We start from the raw sequence: 18,797 nt of genomic DNA on the forward strand, positions 1-18,797 counted from the left end.
TCACAGAATTTGAAATTAGCTCCCTGCGCCTGCTTCCATTTGAGGTATAAATGCAGTCTTTGTTTACAATTACAGCATCAGTGAAAGGTGAACTTAAAGCCTCGTCTATGAGCCAGACAGTATATGGATGGATCCAATTCAGCTAAATTAAATACTCCAGATCTGAGAATGGAGCCAGAGAAACAGAGCTATTGTGCCCAGTAAGGGTTTAAGACAATTTTTTTTGTATGTCCTTATCACAAACCCATCAAACTCTTTAGACTACATTGTAACAGACTAATTTTTAAAACACCACTCAAGGATATCTACATCGTGGGTTGCCTGGAAACATATCCACCTCAGTACATTTGTAGTATTGCTGCAGTACCTGAGCCTTACATTATAACTTGTCACCTGCTGTAGAGGAGGTCTACTTTTCACAGCCTTAGTAACCCTATGGTTAGAGTATAACATGGCAGTTCCACTCATTATGGTGGTTTTATGACTTGGGTGGGGCTGTGCACACCTTAACTTCTGCACTCATTAAGACATCCAGGGCTCAGTAATTTAACTTGTCAGATTTTTCCACTTGGGGAACTCTGGTCACTGCTTTATGGCCGTTGACAGTCATGTGTCCAATGATTCCTGTAAAGACCTCAACCAGGAGCATCATCTTAACAGATGCCAAATGGTACATTTTAGTCACCAGGGAGAAATCTTAGCCCTTAAGCTAAGTTTAACCCGGTAGCTAAAAGATTATGCACCATCTTTACAAGGTGTAGTAACAGTTGGTAGTTAATGCAGGCTCTCATGTGTTGCAAGTGTAAACCTGAACTGAAGTTACTCGGTATAATCCAAAGTTAATATTCAGTTCTTAATTCCTCCATTGTGTTGTAAGAGATACTCAACTTTGTCACATTGTTTGTTCAAGTGTAAGAAAGACAAGTCTGTTCATTTTAAAGACAACTTTAATTACATTCATTTAAAACCGTGTCACATTCCTTCAATATGAGGCAGTATTTACTTTGACTTGTGATGATCCTTTAGCTCCTGTGAAGAGAAAAAAAAAGTTTTGACATCTTTCTGTCAATTTTGTCAAAGTCTTAACTGATTAAGTACTGACCTTTCTTTGAGAGATTCTTTAGAAAGCTGGATACTTTGATGTACTGAGCAGGAGCGTAATACCCAGGTCGTGTAGAGACAGGTCCTCTGGTGCGTCTGGTAGTGGACACTGGTGTTTGAAGCACTGTAGTGGGCTCAACAGTGGGACTCTGTGGACCTAGATCATAATGACCAGACAGATTGTCAGCGTGAGACTTGTTGAGTTACATGGGTTCATGTATTTGGACCATTAAACCACCTACCTTCAGCGGGGCGCGCAGAATGCAAAATGCGGCCAACACCGGCTGTGTCAGACTCAAACCTGTACACTGAGAAGAGGCGATAGAGCCCAGCTAGAGGATACGTACACTGTATAGTCACCCTGCAACAGAAGAGGAAATAATATTTGCCATATGTCTAGTTCAGGAGGGGTAAATAACCACAAGGGCTGGTTGAAGATACACACCTACCTGTCAGTGCCAGCGCTGGGATCTGATGGATTTTTCACAGCACGGAACTTCTTGCTGAAGAAAATCTCGTTCTCATAGGTCACATACTCCCTTCCAAGCTGGAGAGAAAAACACATTCCAGGTGCGACCACATACACGTTGCCAGGTGTAAATGTATTTTAAGTGGAATTCAGTGTTTATACTGGTGAAACGATTCATTAGTTAAGAGTGGCATTACCTTGACTATGGATCCACAGCTGTTGAGTGGAAAAGAGAAGAGCGCCCTGGTGCTGTCGGCCTCTTTGGGTCCACAGTATTTGTCTACGAGGTTGGCTCTAGCAGGGATCCCTCCACTTGGGACAGCCAGAGACAAGTCAGCCACCACAGTCATCCTCCCGTCAGTCGAACACACTAAAGAAAGCATTTTACATGTGTCAGCTATACCAAAGACTTGATCCGCCCTTCTAGTAAAGACAGTTCTTACCAATGAGTTCATTAGTCGTGAATGGACAAGTCTTGACAGCAGAAATCTGGACCTCTGATGTTTCATGATCCCGCACAAGGATCTCAAAAGTGCCAGAAAATCCCTTCAGAGTGAAGTCCTACAAAAAGACACCGATCAGTTATTGATCTCAGTCTTATCTATTAGTATCTTACAGAGTTGACACTTCCAGTAACTCATTTCCTCATCTTACCTTGTACTCATAGCCTTGAGTGAAGAGCGGCACTTTGAGCAGCAGACTCTGGCTATCATTGCTCATGATGTAGCCATGCTGCGCTGCCAGCTCTGATGTGAGAGGGTCTGAGCCGATGCTGATGTCCCACAGGTAGTCAAAAGGCCGGTGGTCCAGTCTGAAGCTGATCCCAGTCTCAGAACAGACAGCGTCAAAGGTTGGAGGAGCTGTCAAATACAGAGCAATGAGTAACTCTGCTCCATGCACAAACAGGATTGATCAAATCTTGATTTAAGGTTAGTGACTTACAGACGTCTGTTAATGTCATGACTGATGTGAGGTGGTAATAAGGCTCATTCTCAGGCTGAACGGTCAATGTGTAGTTGATGTTCAACTGATGCTGCATAGCTGCATCTTCTTTGGAGAACTAGAAGACAGAAAATATAGATCCTGACTGAGCAAAGCAGGATGAAGTTACCATGTATAAACCAGAATGACCTCTGAGAACACAACTCAAATAATTCAAAAGACCTTTACCTGCTGTATGACGACAGGATCGTCAAAAGGCACCTTCAGTGTGTAGCCATGGGTGTTGTTGGGTTGAACCACTTTTGAGATGGTGTAGGTGCTTGTATTTGTGAGTGGCAGTGTACATTCATGTCCATTCAGCTGAACAGCAACCAATTCAACATCTTCAGGGACATCTCCGAGGTAGACGGTGAACATGTGTTCCTCAACCACTGTTTCTGAAATAAGAAAAATCAGTTGAGATTATGTTACGTTAACTTGGCAAAGTGGGTTGTAACTAGACCTACTGTTTTCAGTAAAAACAGGGCGTGGCAGCAGGGGAGTGGTCAGTATCCTGTGAAAGCGGAGTCTGGTGTCTACGTGATCCTCATTCGCTGAGATTTGCTCCAAGTAGAGAAGAAAGATGTAGTACTCGTAGAGGTCGCCAGCCACAAAGCTCTGAAAAAGATCAGGTTTATTAAGCCCAAGTACTGTGTGCTTCCAGAACAAAAAGTACATGATTGTTTATACATCTCCTGTAAATGTATTCCTGATGCATATTGAGTTTTCCAAGACTGCAGTCTTTACCAGCAACAGAGCCTTCTCACCTTCCTGTATCCTCCTTCAGCGTTATAGGGGATGCTGATCTGGACTGTGCTGTTGTGCTTCTCCACAACGTAGCCTCTCTCCTCTGCAACCGGCTCCTCGACAAGTTCACCAACAACTCCGATGTTAACCTGCGTGTCATGTAGATCAGACACCAGCGGGTGCAGGACCTCGGGAGTCTCCCACATCATGTATCCATCATCATATGATCCCTCGTCTGTTAAGAGAATATTACTACATCTTAACCTGTTCATAGTAAACTGCAGCAAGTTATAGATTGTAATACTGACGCATTGAGCAAGCAGCCACCAGGTCGACCATGAGGACAACCCAGCTTTGTCTGGAGAACAGAGTTGCGTGGACCACCTCTACTGGCACACCATTCACCTGGAGAGAGACTCAAAATCAAAGCCTGCTTTTTACTAAATGCTTTCACATTGAAGGCATTTGTCCTTCAAGTTCTGCATCAGTGGCTTACCGTAGTGCTGAATGAGTCAGGTTGTCCATACGGCGTACGAAATACAAGCCTTCCATCTGTCAGGTCGAACACATAGCCCTGATTTCGAGCTTCAGAGAGGTTCATGGGCATCAGCTGCTCCCCTGCTTTCTGCAACATCACTTGCCAATCTGAGGTGGCAGAGGCATAAGCCTAGAAGGTAGTAATGATTGTAAGCAGTTGCACTTGATTGGATTCCAGCTATACATAAGATTATAGGTCAGAAAAATCAGCAGTACTCAAGTTCAAACATACAGGTTTAAGAGCAGCATTCCAGTCATTTTCTTTTTCTTTCTCAGATGGACAGGTGACTTCACTCCTCACAGACACCTGCAGAGACGCCAGAACTAAACATCTGAAATCGATCTATTTCATTATACAAGATGGACCCAAGCTTACCTCCATGTAGTTGACCTCACAGGTAACCTCTCTGGGAGACCAAGGGAGAGATGGAGAACAGGTCTTGTTCAAAGAATAAGTCACCCTCTTTCCTTCATGGGTTGCAAGCAGGTTGAAGTTGAATGTGAACACTTCATCATCCTGGAAGACAGAAGAATTGATGTTGTATCAGACAAGTCAGAACTGCAACCACAGATAACTGCAGTGTTTGTTCATCCCCACAGTCATTTAGTTAGTGAAGATATATTTTCTTGTTTCATTCATGTTTTATATACACCATTTGTACATACTTTGTTGTCAGTGTGACAGCTGAAGTAAGAGGCTCGGAGCACCAAGTAACTCTTTCGATGGCAAACATTGACACTGTAGCCACACTCTGCTGCATACTGCTCAGTGATGGGGTACGCACCTGTCTCATCTAGAAGAGAAATCATATTTATGAAGCCCAATGTGTCCCTACACCCATTATTAAAAGAGCTTCACTTTCAGACCACATTGTGGTGACTTTATTGATTAGATGCTTGATTTCAGCTGTGCAGGACTTACCAACAGCCTCAAAGTCAGGCTCATCCCCAGCGAAGGAAAGATCAACAGCTATCATGAAGTAACGATCACGACACTCCATATGATGAACTCCTAAAATTAACCAAACAAAACAAAAGAGGTCAAACTGGATCATAATGATTAGTCATTGTAAGCTTCTGAGCAGACATTTTAAGTCTCACCATTAGAAATAGTAGCACATTTTGCAGTTGCCAACACTGACAAGAGTAAGGTCACACTGCAAGACAAAAATATATATAAAAATCACAAGCAAGATAACTGCACCAATCCTATTGACTTGTAAATTACCCTCAAAGCATCTTACCCAAGGTAAACCCCAAAAGCCATAGCCACTGATGTGTTGGCAGTGTCTAAAGCTAGCCTGACTGCTAGCAAACTACACCTGCTACCCAACACAAGCTGAGGTGATCCACTTGCTTGGTATATCCTGGCCAAACTGGCACCACATTTTGATGTCTGCTACAACAGCTTTTATAAGTCCAGTTCTTCACTGACCAATCAGAGGCCCTCAGGTGTTACACACACATATGTAGCTCATTAGCTATCAAGCCATCTTTCAATCAGTTGACCTTTTCACCTGAGACATTTTGACTTGTGACAGCAGGAAAAGCACCGGTATTAGCAAATATTAACAATGGATTGCTTCCATGTTGGTGTCTAAAGGAGCATGTCAGTGAGCTAGTTAGATGTCAGGGCCCTCAAAATGAGACATCAGTGAATTAAGACATTATTCAAGTAATTAATTCTGCCTTTGCTTCTCCTGCTATGACATGTTTAAATGTCTGCCATGAAAAAGGTTAATTACAGCTCAATCGTCAGGTTTAGGTTTCTCACCAGTCCACCTTCATTAAAACATTAAAAAGTCTCTATTTTCTATTTCAGTAGGAGATACTTGAAGTATTAAGATGATCAGTAGACAATGCCATTTTAAGTCATCTTTAATGAACACCTAACAAATCACAGCACTGAATACATTTTTACAAAAGGAAACAATAATTTTTCATTACATTTCTCATACTTTGTAAGCCTTGTAAAGGGTAAAGACAAATGTAAGTAACAAACAACAAAGACAACACAGTCAAAAAATAAATTAATTAAATAAAACGGTGTTCATTTGTTTCATTTACAGGTCCAGTATGCAGAAACCCACATGCAGATCATCAGTAGCAGCAGTAAGGAGACAAACGTCCACCGGATCCAGACTAAAACTCCAAAAAAGAGACAAGAGGTTAAACATCTTGTTCCTGACACCAACTTAGATGATGGCAAAATATGTACGTAATTGGTCTTCATTATATAAGAAAACTCCACCCAGTCTAGTTTCAATATAAAGTAGATTATGTGTTGATGATGATTTCAATACAGTTTAAACAAAGGTCACAGCAACTCTACACTACCTAGATCACATTGTTGATGTCCCTCCAAATTCACCCTCTGTTTTGTTTGACCTGATTGGGGTGCAAAATTATAAATCACACATTTACATAAATATGTATAAAAAAAAAAATCAGATGACAAATGATTTAAATGCTGCAAGCTCTACACACACAAGCACCTGTGTTTGCAGCTTCCCTGCGAGTGCGTTTGACTGGCGTGGGTGAAAGGTCCGGAGATGAGTTCAAAGGTCGATGGATAGCGAGAATACGGCTGTCGTTTGCTGGGTAGCGACACTGGATAGTCAGCCTGTGACAAACAAAACTCACATTAGCCTTCATCTGATACAAAGACAGATTGAGTTTAATGTACATTTCTCACCTGTATGGAGAATCTCGGTGTATAACAGGTTCATCCAAAGGCAGAAAATCTTGAGGATAACTTATCTGGTTTTCATAAACCAGGAAGTTTCCCTCAGTCTACAGAAATATGATGAGATCAGAAAACAGGCCAGAAAGCTAAGTTTCTGTGTGAATTTGGACTAATCAAAGTATCTCACAGTTACAGTTGTCCCGCAGGAGTTCAAGCTGAAGTTGAAAAGGGCTCTGGCACTGTCCGTCTCCATAGGAACACAGCTGGGGTCCAATAGGGTGGTTCGGTTGGGTTGGGTAGGTGGGATGGTGTGTGTGGTGTCGACTACTGCCACCATCCGCCCTTCTGGCAAGCATACTGTCAGAAATACAGAGCATCAAGATATTATAAACTAAATATAAGACAAAGACAAGGTGACCATACTGATGCGACCTTGTAAAACTGAAATAACAGCCACACATTTTTACTTTTTATGCTTCAGTTTGCACTTCTGCTGTGTACCTAGAAGTTCTCGAACAGGAAATGTGCATTTATGGACAAGCCTGTCCTGCACTTTCAGAGACTTTGACTCCACTACTGTCACTTCCACTCCAGCAACAAGACCTCGCAATGTCAGCTCCTGCATGTGGAAAAAAAGGGACGTGTTTTATTTTCATGGTAATTTAAGTGTCCCTGAGGTGTTAAAATACTCTCTTTGCATGAATATGCTTTTAGAGGCCTGAGGAGTGCTCCTAATCCTTAATTTACTCATTTACTGAATTGAGCACACAGATGGTATCCTTGTATCAGATTAAGTAAGATTAGGCATTAGTAGTTGAGTAAATGGGCGATTAAAAGAAAAACCCAATTAAGTTAAAAGCGCAAGTATCTCCTAATAGTTTTTTGAACCTCTAAATGGTCCCAAAGATGAAATAAAGGTAAATACTGACATGGTGCTAATGTAAAACAAGATCTAGACTGTGGTAATAAGGCAAAACGTTTGGAAAACAGGTAAGAATATTGTAAAAAAAAAAAAAAAAAGATTTATTCACTGGAATAAGAGTAAAAAGGTTTTAAAAAATGTGTGGAAGAAAGATTGATCACCTCATACTTCATCCCAGGGCTGTAGAGTGGAATCTCCACAGTGAAGTGGTCCACCTCCGCCTCCACTATGAACCCCCCCATCTCCACCAGCTCCCAGTCCAGCCCGTGGGCTCCAAGGAAGAGCTCCCACTGCAGCTCGGCCTGGACCCCGTGGTCCAGCAGCACCAGCAGGCTGCTCTCTGTGCACTTCCCCTCCAGCCTGGGTGAACCTGGTGCTGCAGCCGGGTAGATGGTAACTCATCAGGTGGACATATTAGTGACGCTGACATTTTGTTCTTTAGTTGTTGAGTTTATCCAGATTTTTACAACTGGAACTCATGTTTAGCTCATTAACTACTAATCACATACTTTACTTTGCATTACTGTTGGCCATTTTCAGATGGATTTCCTCACCTTCTGCATGGCTATTAGTTATATTTCCTGCCAGTACAATGAAAATCAACATGAAGAGACATTAAACTTGCTTCAGACATCACCGTGAACATTTTTATTTTCATATGTCGGATGATTCTCAGCTGCACTTCAATGCACCAACCTGGAAGACTTTTTAATATCTTCATCACTTTCAATCAATCACTTTAAAACAATTTAACATAGAAAGCAGACTAAAAACTCACTTTGCTGGATTATTGATCTCTGGGGCAAATTTTAAATCTTTGCAATCTTTGATTTTTAAATAAAAATGTTATCCAGAGAAATCTATGGCAGCCTGGAGTTAGAAAGTCAGTCAAATCAAAATTTATCGTATATTTTACAAAATGGTTAGCAGTAATGTAACTTATTAGTTACTTTTAATTAGTAGTTGTTGGGCTGAAACATGCAAGAAGTCACTCACCTGTGTACTCAACACTATGCTCTATGGTGACTTGATGGTAAAACACTTCTCCACTGGGTGAGATGGAGAGAATAAAGGTGATAGAGAGGCTGTACATCTTATGGCCGCCACCTATATACTGGGATTAAATGGAAGCTTGTTTCAGACATATATGATCTTGTGAACATGCTAAAACTGCTCAATATCAGTCAGCCTCACCTCTGGGATTATTCTGGGGTGTGAGAGTGGGAACCTGAGCAGGTAGAAGTGACTCCCGTTGGGGTAGGAGAGCTTGGACACGATGAGGTTTATATCAGTCTGGTGGCTCTGGGTCCATGTTAAAAGGCCACCACCACCCTCTACTGTCACCTTCTGGAGGGAAACATCAGGTGCAAAGGAGCCTAAAGTGACAGAAAAAAATCCCTCTGATAGCACTGAGTCTGTAGAGAGAAAGAGAGACAAAATGATGCTGTTTCTTTTATGTGTGTGGGTGATTTGTCAAAATGCAGCTCTATCCAAAACACAACTGTAATGATTATTTCCCAATTTGGTAGTAACACACATTCTTGAAAATGCCATTTATTGACTTTCTTCTTTATATACATGTGACAAAATGAATCCTTACAGCCCGATGTTTGTATTGTCTGCACTGTAATCAGATACAGGAGCTGCTCTTCTGAGGGTCTGAAAGGATTAAAACTTTAATATACGACCCAACGAGGTCTAAAAAAGCCTTACTGTGGGTGAAGACTGGCGTTTGTGGCATGAGAGGAGTCTTAAGGTGCCGGAAAGATCGATGCTGTGTGAGAGGCCAGTAGTCGTCCTCCCACTGACTCTTGAAGAATAAATCTACTGACACAGACCAGCTGTACTGTCCCCTCACAACACCACTCTGGAAAAATTACAACAGACAAAGCCATATCAGTCTCTAAGAAATGTTTGCAGTTATAAAGTCAATTTCTATTTCTTTCTGTCTATATTTTCACTTTTATAGCTATTCATCTCTATACAATTGAGCAGAAAGAATATTATTCTTCTCTGGAGCCAAAGTGCAAATAAGGACATGACATGGACAATACATATGAAAAAATCAGTGCAACTGCACACAAAATACATAATAAACAAAAAAAAGTATTACAATAAAAAAGCCAAAAACTTCTTTAGAGTAGTGGTTCCGAAAGGGGTCCCTAAAAAAATTTTGCTACACAAAATTATGTTTAGTTTTGTAACTTTTCCTAATTTTCTTGCTATTTTTGTACATATTTCAGCTGTTTGAGGTTCTAAAATCCTTAAAGTGAAAAAGTCACAGAAGAAAATAATCAATTTTTCAGATAAGCTTCATTTTAAGGGTCCAGATTGGGAACCACTGATCTAGAGGAGCCACTGCGTCCAGACAAAACGTACTTGCTGTGTAATATTCATTAATATTCTGCAGTATCTCTTATTATTCTACCTTAATGTGTCCATCTTGGGCTCCTGCAGGAATCCTGACCTCCACTCTCCCCTCCTGCAGACTGATCTTGTATTCTCTCTTTTTAATGTCAGACTCGCTCAGAGCTTCACCGTTCACTCCGACCCTCACACCTCTGTCCCTGAACTGACCGTGAACTAGCGGAGGGAGGATGTAAGGGACAGTCCACAGCAGGTCAGATTCATCTGCTGTAGCCTCATCTGGAGGTGAGACAGGAGAGGAAAGAGACACACTGTAGAGGAGAGGTGTTGAAGTCGCCAAATAATGTAATACTGATAAACTGTACTAACTCAGAGCGCAGGCAGCGGTGGTGTCAACAGTGAGGAAGCCGCTCTGGAGTCGATACAGGATGGTTGCACTGACAATCTCTAAATCAACTCCCTTTTCCTGCGACAAATAGATGAAAACAACTGTACGTGGCATCCATGAATAAAAACAAAAACAAATCTCTGACACTAAAAGCAAAGAATGAGATGACTAATGGATACATATCTCATCTCAGCATAGACTATTCACTCTCTGAGTACCTTGACAAAGTATGACAGAGGGGAGGAATAGTGACAGCGGAGGGTGAGACGTGAGCCACGCGGCGAGATGTGGTAGCCCAGAGCAGCAGCCTCAGTCAGGGACAAAACTCTGACCTCCGCTGGCGGCTGATCGGCTCTGTGGAACATCACAGACATCTCTGCAACATCTGCACCCTGTTTAGTGACGAGAGGTGTTTCATCAATTAATTTGACATTAATGAGTATAATTTTAAAAGCCACAGACGAAAACATTAGCAAGAGAAAATCATCATATATGTTCATATATATGTGAATTAAGAAATGTATACACCCTTGTAGCAATATATGGTATGAAGACTATGCTTTTGTCTTATTAAAAATATACAGATACGTATGTACAGATATGGAGGTCACAATATCAAGAACTCGCTAACTTTTACAATTTTAAAAATAAATTGTCATCACATTTAATTCATGGTATCATTTCTTTGTTTTTATAGGATTAATATCTGCTGATTAGTGGACTCGTCTGTTCATTTAGTGTGTTTCTTATTGTCATTTATTAATTATTAGTTTTTGTTGTATTTGTATTTATGAGTACTTTATTTCTATGTACATACTATAACCATTCACATGCACTTTTTAGTTAGATCCTCTTACATTTACATATTTATACCACGTAATGTTTGTGACTGTTGCACTTTTTTCCCTATTTTGCACATCTGGTTAGATGCCTGACTGCATTTTGTTGTGCTTGTACTTTGTGTAATGACAATAAAGTTGAATCTAAATATAATCTTTTTTCCTTTGTTTTTTTTCTCTTACACTGAAAGGAGGTCTGTTATATAAGCCTCTTCAGCTTCTTGACCTCTCCTGTCTCATCTTGTTTTATTTCTATTATCTGGATTTTATACTGTTGTATAAGTGTGCAAATAAACTAAAACTGCAGACCTACAGCATTATACAGAAATGAATAATTCCCATCGTTTAAGTGATGCTTGCACTGGTGTTTATTGCTATCAGTCAAAATATCAATAGTCCTCCTGGTACTTATGAGTAAAATGAGCTATCACAGTGTTGTTATGGCGATCCAAGCAACATGTGTGTGAAAGTTTGGTTGTGTCCCATTATACTTAATGGGAAAAGGGGCTTTTAAGAGTTCACTGAATAGTTGCTTGTGTCATTTATTACTTGTGATGTTTTTGTAAACTAGTAATCTGTGTGAAGTCACACAGATTAGATTATGATTTGGTTGGAGTAAACGTTACAGCTGCAATGATTAGTCCATTTATCGTTCGCCAGAAGAATAATCACCAACTATTTTGATAATCGATTCATTGCTTTGAGTCATTTTTTTTAAGAAAAAAAAATCTGGTTTCTTTAGTCCTCTATGACAGTAAAATGAATATCTTTGGGTTGTGGACCATTATTTTTGGGGTAAAACAAGACGTTTTAGGTTGCATCTTGGACTTTGGGAATTGTTTTTTTCCATTTTCTGACAATTATAGACCAAACTATTCGATTAACCAAAAAAAGAATGGACGAAAACGCAGTTAAACAACAGAATTCAGTTAAATTTTAAGACTATATGGTCATATCATCACAATATGATTCCCATGAAAGTCGATAAAAGATAAAATTGAATCACTCAGCCTTACGGTACAGACAAGCGCTTGACTTTTGCCATTTACTAACCATCTCATTTTTGGATTTAGCGGGCAGGACAGGTCGCTGAATGGACACCTTGAGAGGAAACACACATGGTTTGATACACTTTCACACATTTACCAAATCTTCTGTCAGTCCCAGCATGTGTGTCAGGAAAAGTCAATCAAACAGGAGGTGGAGAAGTCAGCTTTTCACCTCCATGTAGTTTTCCTCACAGACGATCTCTCTGGTGCTCCACCGCCCATGAAGGGAGCAGCGGAGCTGGAAGGGGTAAGCTGCCACCGTCCCGTCCGCCTGCCCATTCACAAACCAGAGACGCAGGTGATAGTCTGAGCCCCTCTGCAGAGAAGAGGTATGTAGTTAAGATCCTGCAATATATCAAAGCATAAAACTGCAGGATCATCTACCTGGCTGTGGACATGGCAGGCCAGGAAGGAGGCGCGGAACACCAGGTCTCCAATATCATTGATTAGGACGGTGTAGCCACACAGCGAGGCCTCCTCATCAGACAGGAAGTGGAGTCCATACTGGTCTAGTGACAACAGGGGTTTACAGTGAACTTTTTCTTGGTTAGTAGAGCAGAAAAACAATCATTTCCATCTACCAACATCTTCTATGCTGCCCAATTTCTGGAGGACACATACCTTCAAAATCAAAACGGATCTTCGAGCCAAGGAAGCTGGACTTGACAGAGAGCCAAAAGTGACGCTCAAGACATTTGATCTGAAATATTCCTGAAATAACAGTATTGAGGATGGCATCAATTCACAACTAAATCCTGAATAGATGTATTATCTCATTGAACTTGAAAATGCATGAAGCTGAGATTAGAAAATGTACAAGTTTGGGTAATCGCACTGAAGATTACATACAGTCGGGCTGGGCATGAATTCAGTATTATCACATGTAGCTGTTCTGTCATGATAACATTGAGTTATCGTTTTACATAAGTCAGTAGTCTAAATTAATGATACTGAACAAATTATGACATAAAAATATCAAAATCTTTTTGGTTTTACATCTGTGTGAAGACTTCTGTCTGATGTAATGCATAACAGTGGAACTTTTTACATAAATCTGCTCATTTACATGTAATCTTGCATAAATTTGCCATAACATATCTTACATTGTAAAAACATTCTTGATAATATTGTGAATATTTAGCCATATTACCAAGCCCCCATACATGCATATCCAAACTAATTATAGTGCAGATCTAATGATTTTTTATTTAATTATGCACCAGACAGTGTCACTTTCAGTGCAGTGTTTTCTATATTTCACTGCACCATATCACACTGTTGACCTTCATATCCTCTATATGTTTTCAGACAGGGGCTCTCTGATGTAATATAACATTTCCCATGTGGAGGATTTTTAATAGTCCTGAAATATAAAACTCTGGAAAGTTAATACACTATATTGAAAGAAAAACCTTTTATAAGCGTGGCTGAAGTAATATTCAGTGCTGTTATTTTTGCCTTGAGCCCCCAAAGACCCTCCTGAAGGACCGCAGGAGTCCACTGGGCCTCACTTGTTCCTGTTATGTGTTATGAAACAGTTTATAGAAGCAGTCGTGGTTATAGTTACATAACAGCTGATCTTACCTGTCTGCACTGAGCTGCTGTCACACACAGGTGAAGCGAGGAGCAACATCATGCTGGAAGAAATAAATATCCAAGTCAACTACGTGAACTAACACTTGAACCGTGTATTTACTTCTCTATTTGAAACTCACACAGTCAAAATGTGGAAACATATTTTTTTCATTTTTCAAGAAGACGCCTGATATCTGTCTCTGATAACGATTTTCAAGCTGTTTACATTTACCGGACATGACGCCATTTTGACAGACTCACCTGCTAATTGAGAAGCTAATTAGCACTGACGTCTGTTTTCTTGATGGACGCCTTCTTGCATAAACACAGCTGTGAGGTCGCTTATAATCAAACTAAAAGTATATTAGCAAAAACTTAAATACACTACACTACATACTTAAATATAGTTTGACGTGAAACCAAGTGAGAGGCTGAACTGAATAAAAATGTGGTCTTACAGTGACACCTAGTGGTGATATGCTAACATTATGAACATACTGTACATTACCAGTAAATTGTAGACTGGATTTTATAAGTACTGAGGTCATGAGTGCACCTTTGGACCTGGTTTTGTTAGAAAAATTACCAACTAGCAGGCTTATAGTTTTGTGTTTTTTACTCAAAAATGATGAGTTGCCATTTTCTTTCAACCACAGCAAAAAAAAACAAAATTAAACACACAAAAATATTTAAAAATTAAGTTGATGTTGTCTCTGGTCACTCTGGTCAGTGCTCTGGTCACTCTGGTCAGTGCCCTCAGTGGTAGCTACGACCCTGTACACTGTATATTATTTCATGTTACCGCATTCACCACCTGTGCTACACATACTGTACACATCCTTTAACACTGAAGTGCTGAACGACATCAGTGTTTGCTTTTTCTCTTTCTCTCTCAGCAGTACACGAGGAACCGGGTGAGCTTTAGTCATCTCATTGAAAATATTCTCCAGCATCTCACTTATCATTTGTCAACAACAGTTTTACTTCTGTCTGTTTCTCCATTATCAGAAACATGAAACCAATCCCACTCACTCCATCAGCCTTCTTAAGAGTGCTGTTGTCATATTTACAGATAAAATGTATAGTTACTCAATTGCTAGATTAGCTGCACTTGGCTAAAACTAAAGCAGTTTATTACAACAACCCTACAAATAACTTCTACCTTTATGAAGATTATAATGTTCAGTTTTTGTTGAACCAGTTTTAGAGATGTGTTGATTCATGATTGGGCAGTTTGTTGCAGCTGTTGACTCCCTATTATTTACATCAATAACACTTCTCAGTATAACTTCATATAATTCAACAGCACCACAGACTACAGCTTTCAAATGACCAGAAAGTTGAGCACACACCTCTCTAAAACTGAACATATAACCTATAATATGAATTTAGGATTTATTTTAGGGCTGTTTCAGCTATAGGTACATAATAAACTGACAAACTACAGTATATGTAGATACATCCAGGGTCTCTAAAAGGCCATGTCCCCTCGATGTTTCAATCAGACTGGAATAGCATTTGTTTAAATACTGAAAATATCACCTCAACATCTTTATGAAGCAGCAGACGTCATGTGTCACGTATCCTACGGATACATGCAAATCAGCAGGAGGAACTCACATGGACTGAGATGAACCGTAGGCGAAGATGTTTAATTGATCCTGACAAACTGCAGACACATTGACACTACTTCACACCGTGTAGCAGCAGGTACGGAGGCAGTGGAGGTGTGATTTGTGTGATCGTCACAGTGTTGGACCCCTCTCCTTATTTGTCCAGGGCAGCGCAGCTGGATGCCTGCGGTCACAACATCCTCACTGCCTTTGGAAAATGTTACTTAGAGTCAAGTCATGTCATGATTAACAACTGAGTAATCAGACTCATCAGTGAGAGTCCTGCAGGGAAGGAAGAGGAAGACGCAACTGCAGAAAAGGTCACTACCTATTTAAAGAAAGAGATGTGAAAATAAGGCTTTAATCACTGTTTGACGGGATGTTTTGTTTAATGCTATTTATTGACTTGGCTATTAAGATATCAAAATTTCATAATCTGACCCTTCACAGTATCCCCTCATAATTTATCTCTATGCCGAACTACTAAACCACAAATCTATTTTTCATTCATAAATACCTCTTCAGTCATTAATAAATCATTGATTAATCCTTAATCTAGCTTTCATAGAGCAGAGAGTGTGTATTCTTTAGGTTTTTATTTGTTTATGGAGAAAAAAAAATCACAATCATACTATGTTGTGGTCCAACATTACCTAAAACAGGAGGTCATGCTGTAACAGCCATTGTAATTTCAATAAATTTAGTAATTTTCCATTTTTGAATAAATACAGGTCAAATTTAAACTGGAACATGCTCTATGTACAAAAATATGTATCAGCTGCACAAAAACAAAGTTGAAATATTTCTATTTTTGCATTTTCTTGGTCACTTTAGAAAAAGTAATAAAATTTCAGACAAAAAAAATGGTGTTTAGGGTATTTTTAATGTAAAAAATAGTCAAAGTTGAAGAGTGTGTAAGGGTTAAGAGGTAAAATTATACAAGATAAAAGCAAAGATTACACATTAATACAATTTTATGGAGCATACAGTAGATGTTTTTACTGCTTTCCTATCATGTAAACTGTTTGCAATCCCTCAGAATGACCTCATGACCTCTTGGAGGGTCCTGACCCTCAGCTTGACCACCACTAAACTAAGTGTACTGGGTGGCTCAGTGGCACCTGTGACCTTTTGAGATGGTTAAAATATAAATTCTTGCTATATTATGTATCAGAAACACTGCAATTACGTCCTCAGACTGTCTGACATTTAGATGTTAATTATCTTTGTTTATTTTCCAGTGACTCAAAGTGACGGCAGAAAGGGTGGCGGAGTGTCGGACTGGTCAACAGTGTCTGGACCAGCTCATTAACATTTGAGTCAGTTTGTGTCATTAACACTGCACAGCATGCAGGCCTCATGTTGAGACCAGGACACCTACAAAGCTGGTGTGGCTAATCCTGACTGACAGTAGTGAAGTATGAGTTTATTGCTATGTTTTTATCTAATATTTCACATTTAAATAATTTGGACGTAAGTATGAATCATCTCTGAAGTCAGAAGTTGGAGGTTTTTGTTTGATATGTTGTGAGAACAGCATCTCAGTGTTGTGTTGTTCACATTGTCATGGCTAATGATGACCTTATCCTGTCTGGTGACACTTCTGTCCACAACATCCTCGTTCTCTCACAGCCATTCTTCTCAACCAATCACATCCTTTTGTTGGTTTGACGATGAGGAGGATTTGAAGAGGAAGAAGACTATTTATCAGCTCAACATCTCCCTACTCAAACAGCTCTTCCGCCACACACTTCCTGATTGGTTAGTGGTTATATTTTGGATTGTTGCACATCGTCGGTGTTGAAAACAAGAATCAGGGGATATAAAAGGAGGATTCTTCTGGCTGTTTTTGAGGTGGAGATGCTTCGCTCTCAAGTGCAGGTTCTTCTGGTGGCTCTGTTTTCCTCTGCGCTGCTGGTGCGGGTCAGCGGTGCTCCACCCAGAGATGTGCTGATAGAAACACTGAGAGCAGACCTCACAAAGGACAAGGTGAGTCATTGATAGATTCGTGCGCTTTCAGAGCCTCTTCTTCTTCTTTCATGGGGAACAATTTTTGCCTGAGACTATTTTTTATTCTTTCCTTTCTTCCCCTCCCCTTTTTAGGGTCTTGCTCACTTGCTCTTGCTGAAGTTTATGTCTGAACTGATGGCAGCGAGAGGAGACGAGAGGCTCCCCGAGCTGGAGGAGGAGCTGGGGGTCAGGGAGGAGGTGATGCGGCGACACCTTCCCCTCTCCCAAAGAGAGCGCAAGGCAGGCTGCCGCAACTTCTTCTGGAAGACATTCACCTCGTGTTAACACGAGATGAGACCCTCTGGATAGTCAGTTCAGTGTAAATAACACTATATCATTTGCTGTAGATGGATCATTCACTGTAAAATAAAGATGTTATGGTGATTGCATACAATAATGAGGTTAATAAGGATGTACACAGTGTTTAAAATAAAGTTTTCTGATTTAAAAGGGTATGTTTGTCAGGCTACATCCTCATTTCTCTCTGTTTGTGTCTTAAAGGGATATTCTAGTGATTGTATTGCACTTCTATGAAACTGGGGGACTTAGCAGAGATACATTTAAACAAGAATTGTCGAAATTAAAGCAGCAGAGCTTGAGTTATCCCATTTTTTTGTCTCAATGATGGACCAAGATCCCCAAAACCCTGGATACTACATTTCTCATAGTGCAACTGAACTGCATCTTTTCCCTCCCAAGTAAATCTAGATATCTTTCAAACTCCTCAGGATTTCTGCTAAAAATGAGAATGCCTCGGATGACATCATCAGGGTTATTTTTGAAACTATAGAAAGCTCCCGCCGACGCCACAGAAGCCCTAATACAACTGTTTTCACAGGCTGAACTGAGCTCTCTGTGTGACTAGTAAAGTGGAGCTGTTGATTAATTCAAACTTAGCCTGGTTATAACGTAAAAATTTACAAGGTGGAGATTTAAACATCACTAAATTAAAAGTGGTTGTACTACACAAACTAGTTCTTACATAGTGATAAGTTACTAAATATTTTCAGCTATTAACTACCAGGTGGAACTGTTGCGTTAGCAAGCTGAATGAACCAACTGACAAAGCTAACATTAGCTTGCTAATGCTAACTTGCTTAGATTGAAGAGTAAAAGAGGTAATATGGAATATGATAAATATAATCTGACCTGACACTTTACATTTCACAGAAAAAACACACCAAACATCAAATTACAAAACTTAATATCAATAACATTAGACTAAATTACCAAATAATGACAGTTAGCTTAGCATAATCATTTCCCTCTCACTCTAAACTGCATGAATACTACTAACTCTAAAACACACATATTTATCCAAGTATATAGAAATAAAACAAACTCATACCTATATTCACAAATAATTGGCAGTTAAGTTTATTAGATCTTTTAGTCTCTAAAACTGTTATTTTTTAAGTAATGTTACAGTTTGTGATGCTACAGTCACTTCTGGTTTATATACTTGGTTTCTTCTTGTAGTTTCCTAATAACCAATTTACACATTAAAGTGTAA

At 39.8% G+C, this 18,797-nt stretch overlaps 3 protein-coding genes across 13 annotated transcripts; 1 reads left to right on the forward strand and 2 right to left on the reverse strand.

Moving 5' to 3' along the window:
* Window positions 1–929: 929 nt before the first annotated feature.
* Window positions 930–5,230, reverse strand: LOC137174160 (uncharacterized). 2 transcript variants are annotated; one of them, XM_067579289.1, is made up of 19 exons: window positions 5,080–5,230; window positions 4,937–4,992; window positions 4,758–4,847; window positions 4,502–4,629; window positions 4,212–4,352; window positions 4,068–4,142; window positions 3,795–3,965; window positions 3,607–3,703; window positions 3,319–3,533; window positions 3,019–3,169; window positions 2,741–2,949; window positions 2,513–2,630; window positions 2,225–2,430; window positions 2,014–2,131; window positions 1,768–1,940; window positions 1,551–1,648; window positions 1,344–1,462; window positions 1,103–1,258; window positions 930–1,029 (listed from the first exon to the last, which is right to left on the reverse strand). In XM_067579289.1, exons 1-19 carry the CDS (start codon window positions 5,100–5,102, stop codon window positions 983–985), a joined length of 2,391 nt encoding a protein of 796 aa, XP_067435390.1. In that variant the 5' UTR covers window positions 5,103–5,230; the 3' UTR covers window positions 930–982. The 2 variants fall into 2 exon arrangements, with proteins under 2 accessions (XP_067435390.1, XP_067435391.1); XM_067579290.1 differs by lacking the exon at window positions 4,937–4,992.
* Window positions 5,231–5,697: 467 nt separating this feature from the next.
* LOC137174162 (uncharacterized) lies at window positions 5,698–14,261 on the reverse strand. 10 transcript variants are annotated; one of them, XM_067579297.1, is made up of 19 exons: window positions 13,923–14,261; window positions 13,671–13,723; window positions 12,708–12,797; window positions 12,471–12,622; window positions 12,259–12,402; window positions 12,091–12,138; window positions 10,417–10,590; window positions 10,180–10,276; window positions 9,872–10,089; window positions 9,157–9,310; window positions 8,638–8,858; window positions 8,440–8,557; window positions 7,605–7,819; window positions 7,023–7,140; window positions 6,709–6,878; window positions 6,531–6,628; window positions 6,331–6,458; window positions 6,173–6,223; window positions 5,698–5,983 (listed from the first exon to the last, which is right to left on the reverse strand). In XM_067579297.1, exons 2-19 carry the CDS (start codon window positions 13,720–13,722, stop codon window positions 5,895–5,897), a joined length of 2,337 nt encoding a protein of 778 aa, XP_067435398.1. In that variant the 5' UTR covers window position 13,723; window positions 13,923–14,261; the 3' UTR covers window positions 5,698–5,894. The 10 variants fall into 10 exon arrangements, with proteins under 10 accessions (XP_067435398.1, XP_067435397.1, XP_067435400.1 ...); XM_067579296.1 differs by lacking the exon at window positions 13,923–14,261 and adding an exon at window positions 13,802–13,908 and having other exon boundaries at window positions 12,471–12,595; XM_067579299.1 differs by lacking the exon at window positions 13,923–14,261 and adding an exon at window positions 13,802–13,908 and having other exon boundaries at window positions 12,259–12,357.
* A 138-nt stretch (window positions 14,262–14,399) lies between these two features.
* sst5 (somatostatin 5) lies at window positions 14,400–17,804 on the forward strand. Its single transcript, XM_067579305.1, has 4 exons — window positions 14,400–15,594; window positions 16,516–17,035; window positions 17,129–17,263; window positions 17,378–17,804. Exons 3-4 carry the CDS (start codon window positions 17,135–17,137, stop codon window positions 17,567–17,569), a joined length of 321 nt encoding a protein of 106 aa, XP_067435406.1. The 5' UTR covers window positions 14,400–15,594; window positions 16,516–17,035; window positions 17,129–17,134; the 3' UTR covers window positions 17,570–17,804.
* The last annotated feature ends 993 nt before the right edge of the window (window positions 17,805–18,797 follow it).

Source organism: Thunnus thynnus, chromosome 22 (assembly GCF_963924715.1).
Source record: "Thunnus thynnus chromosome 22, fThuThy2.1, whole genome shotgun sequence".
Lineage (NCBI taxonomy): Eukaryota > Metazoa > Chordata > Actinopteri > Scombriformes > Scombridae > Thunnus > Thunnus thynnus.

What these genes read in the sequence shown, in the direction of transcription:
- sst5 (XM_067579305.1), top strand. Translation starts at nt 17,135, where the DNA reads ATGCTTCGCTCTCAAGTGCAGGTTCTTCTGGTGGCTCTGTTTTCCTCT. An exon ending in CAGACCTCACAAAGGACAAG is followed by an intron (nt 17,264 to 17,377) that starts GTGAGTCATTGA and finishes TCCCCTTTTTAG; the next exon opens with GGTCTTGCTCACTTGCTCTT.
- LOC137174160 (XM_067579289.1), bottom strand. Translation starts at nt 5,102, where the DNA reads ATGGCTTTTGGGGTTTACCTTGG. An exon ending in GCTGTCACACTGACAACAAA is followed by an intron (nt 4,353 to 4,501) that starts GTATGTACAAAT and finishes TCTGTCTTCCAG; the next exon opens with GATGATGAAGTGTTCACATT. An exon ending in GGAATGCTGCTCTTAAACCT is followed by an intron (nt 3,966 to 4,067) that starts GTATGTTTGAAC and finishes ACTACCTTCTAG; the next exon opens with GCTTATGCCTCTGCCACCTC.
- LOC137174162 (XM_067579292.1), bottom strand. Translation starts at nt 13,833, where the DNA reads ATGAAAAAAATATGTTTCCACATTTTGACTGT. An exon ending in CACCGCTGCCTGCGCTCTGA is followed by an intron (nt 10,090 to 10,179) that starts GTTAGTACAGTT and finishes TCTCACCTCCAG; the next exon opens with ATGAGGCTACAGCAGATGAA. An exon ending in GCCCTGGGATGAAGTATGAG is followed by an intron (nt 7,141 to 7,604) that starts GTGATCAATCTT and finishes TTCCACATGCAG; the next exon opens with GAGCTGACATTGCGAGGTCT.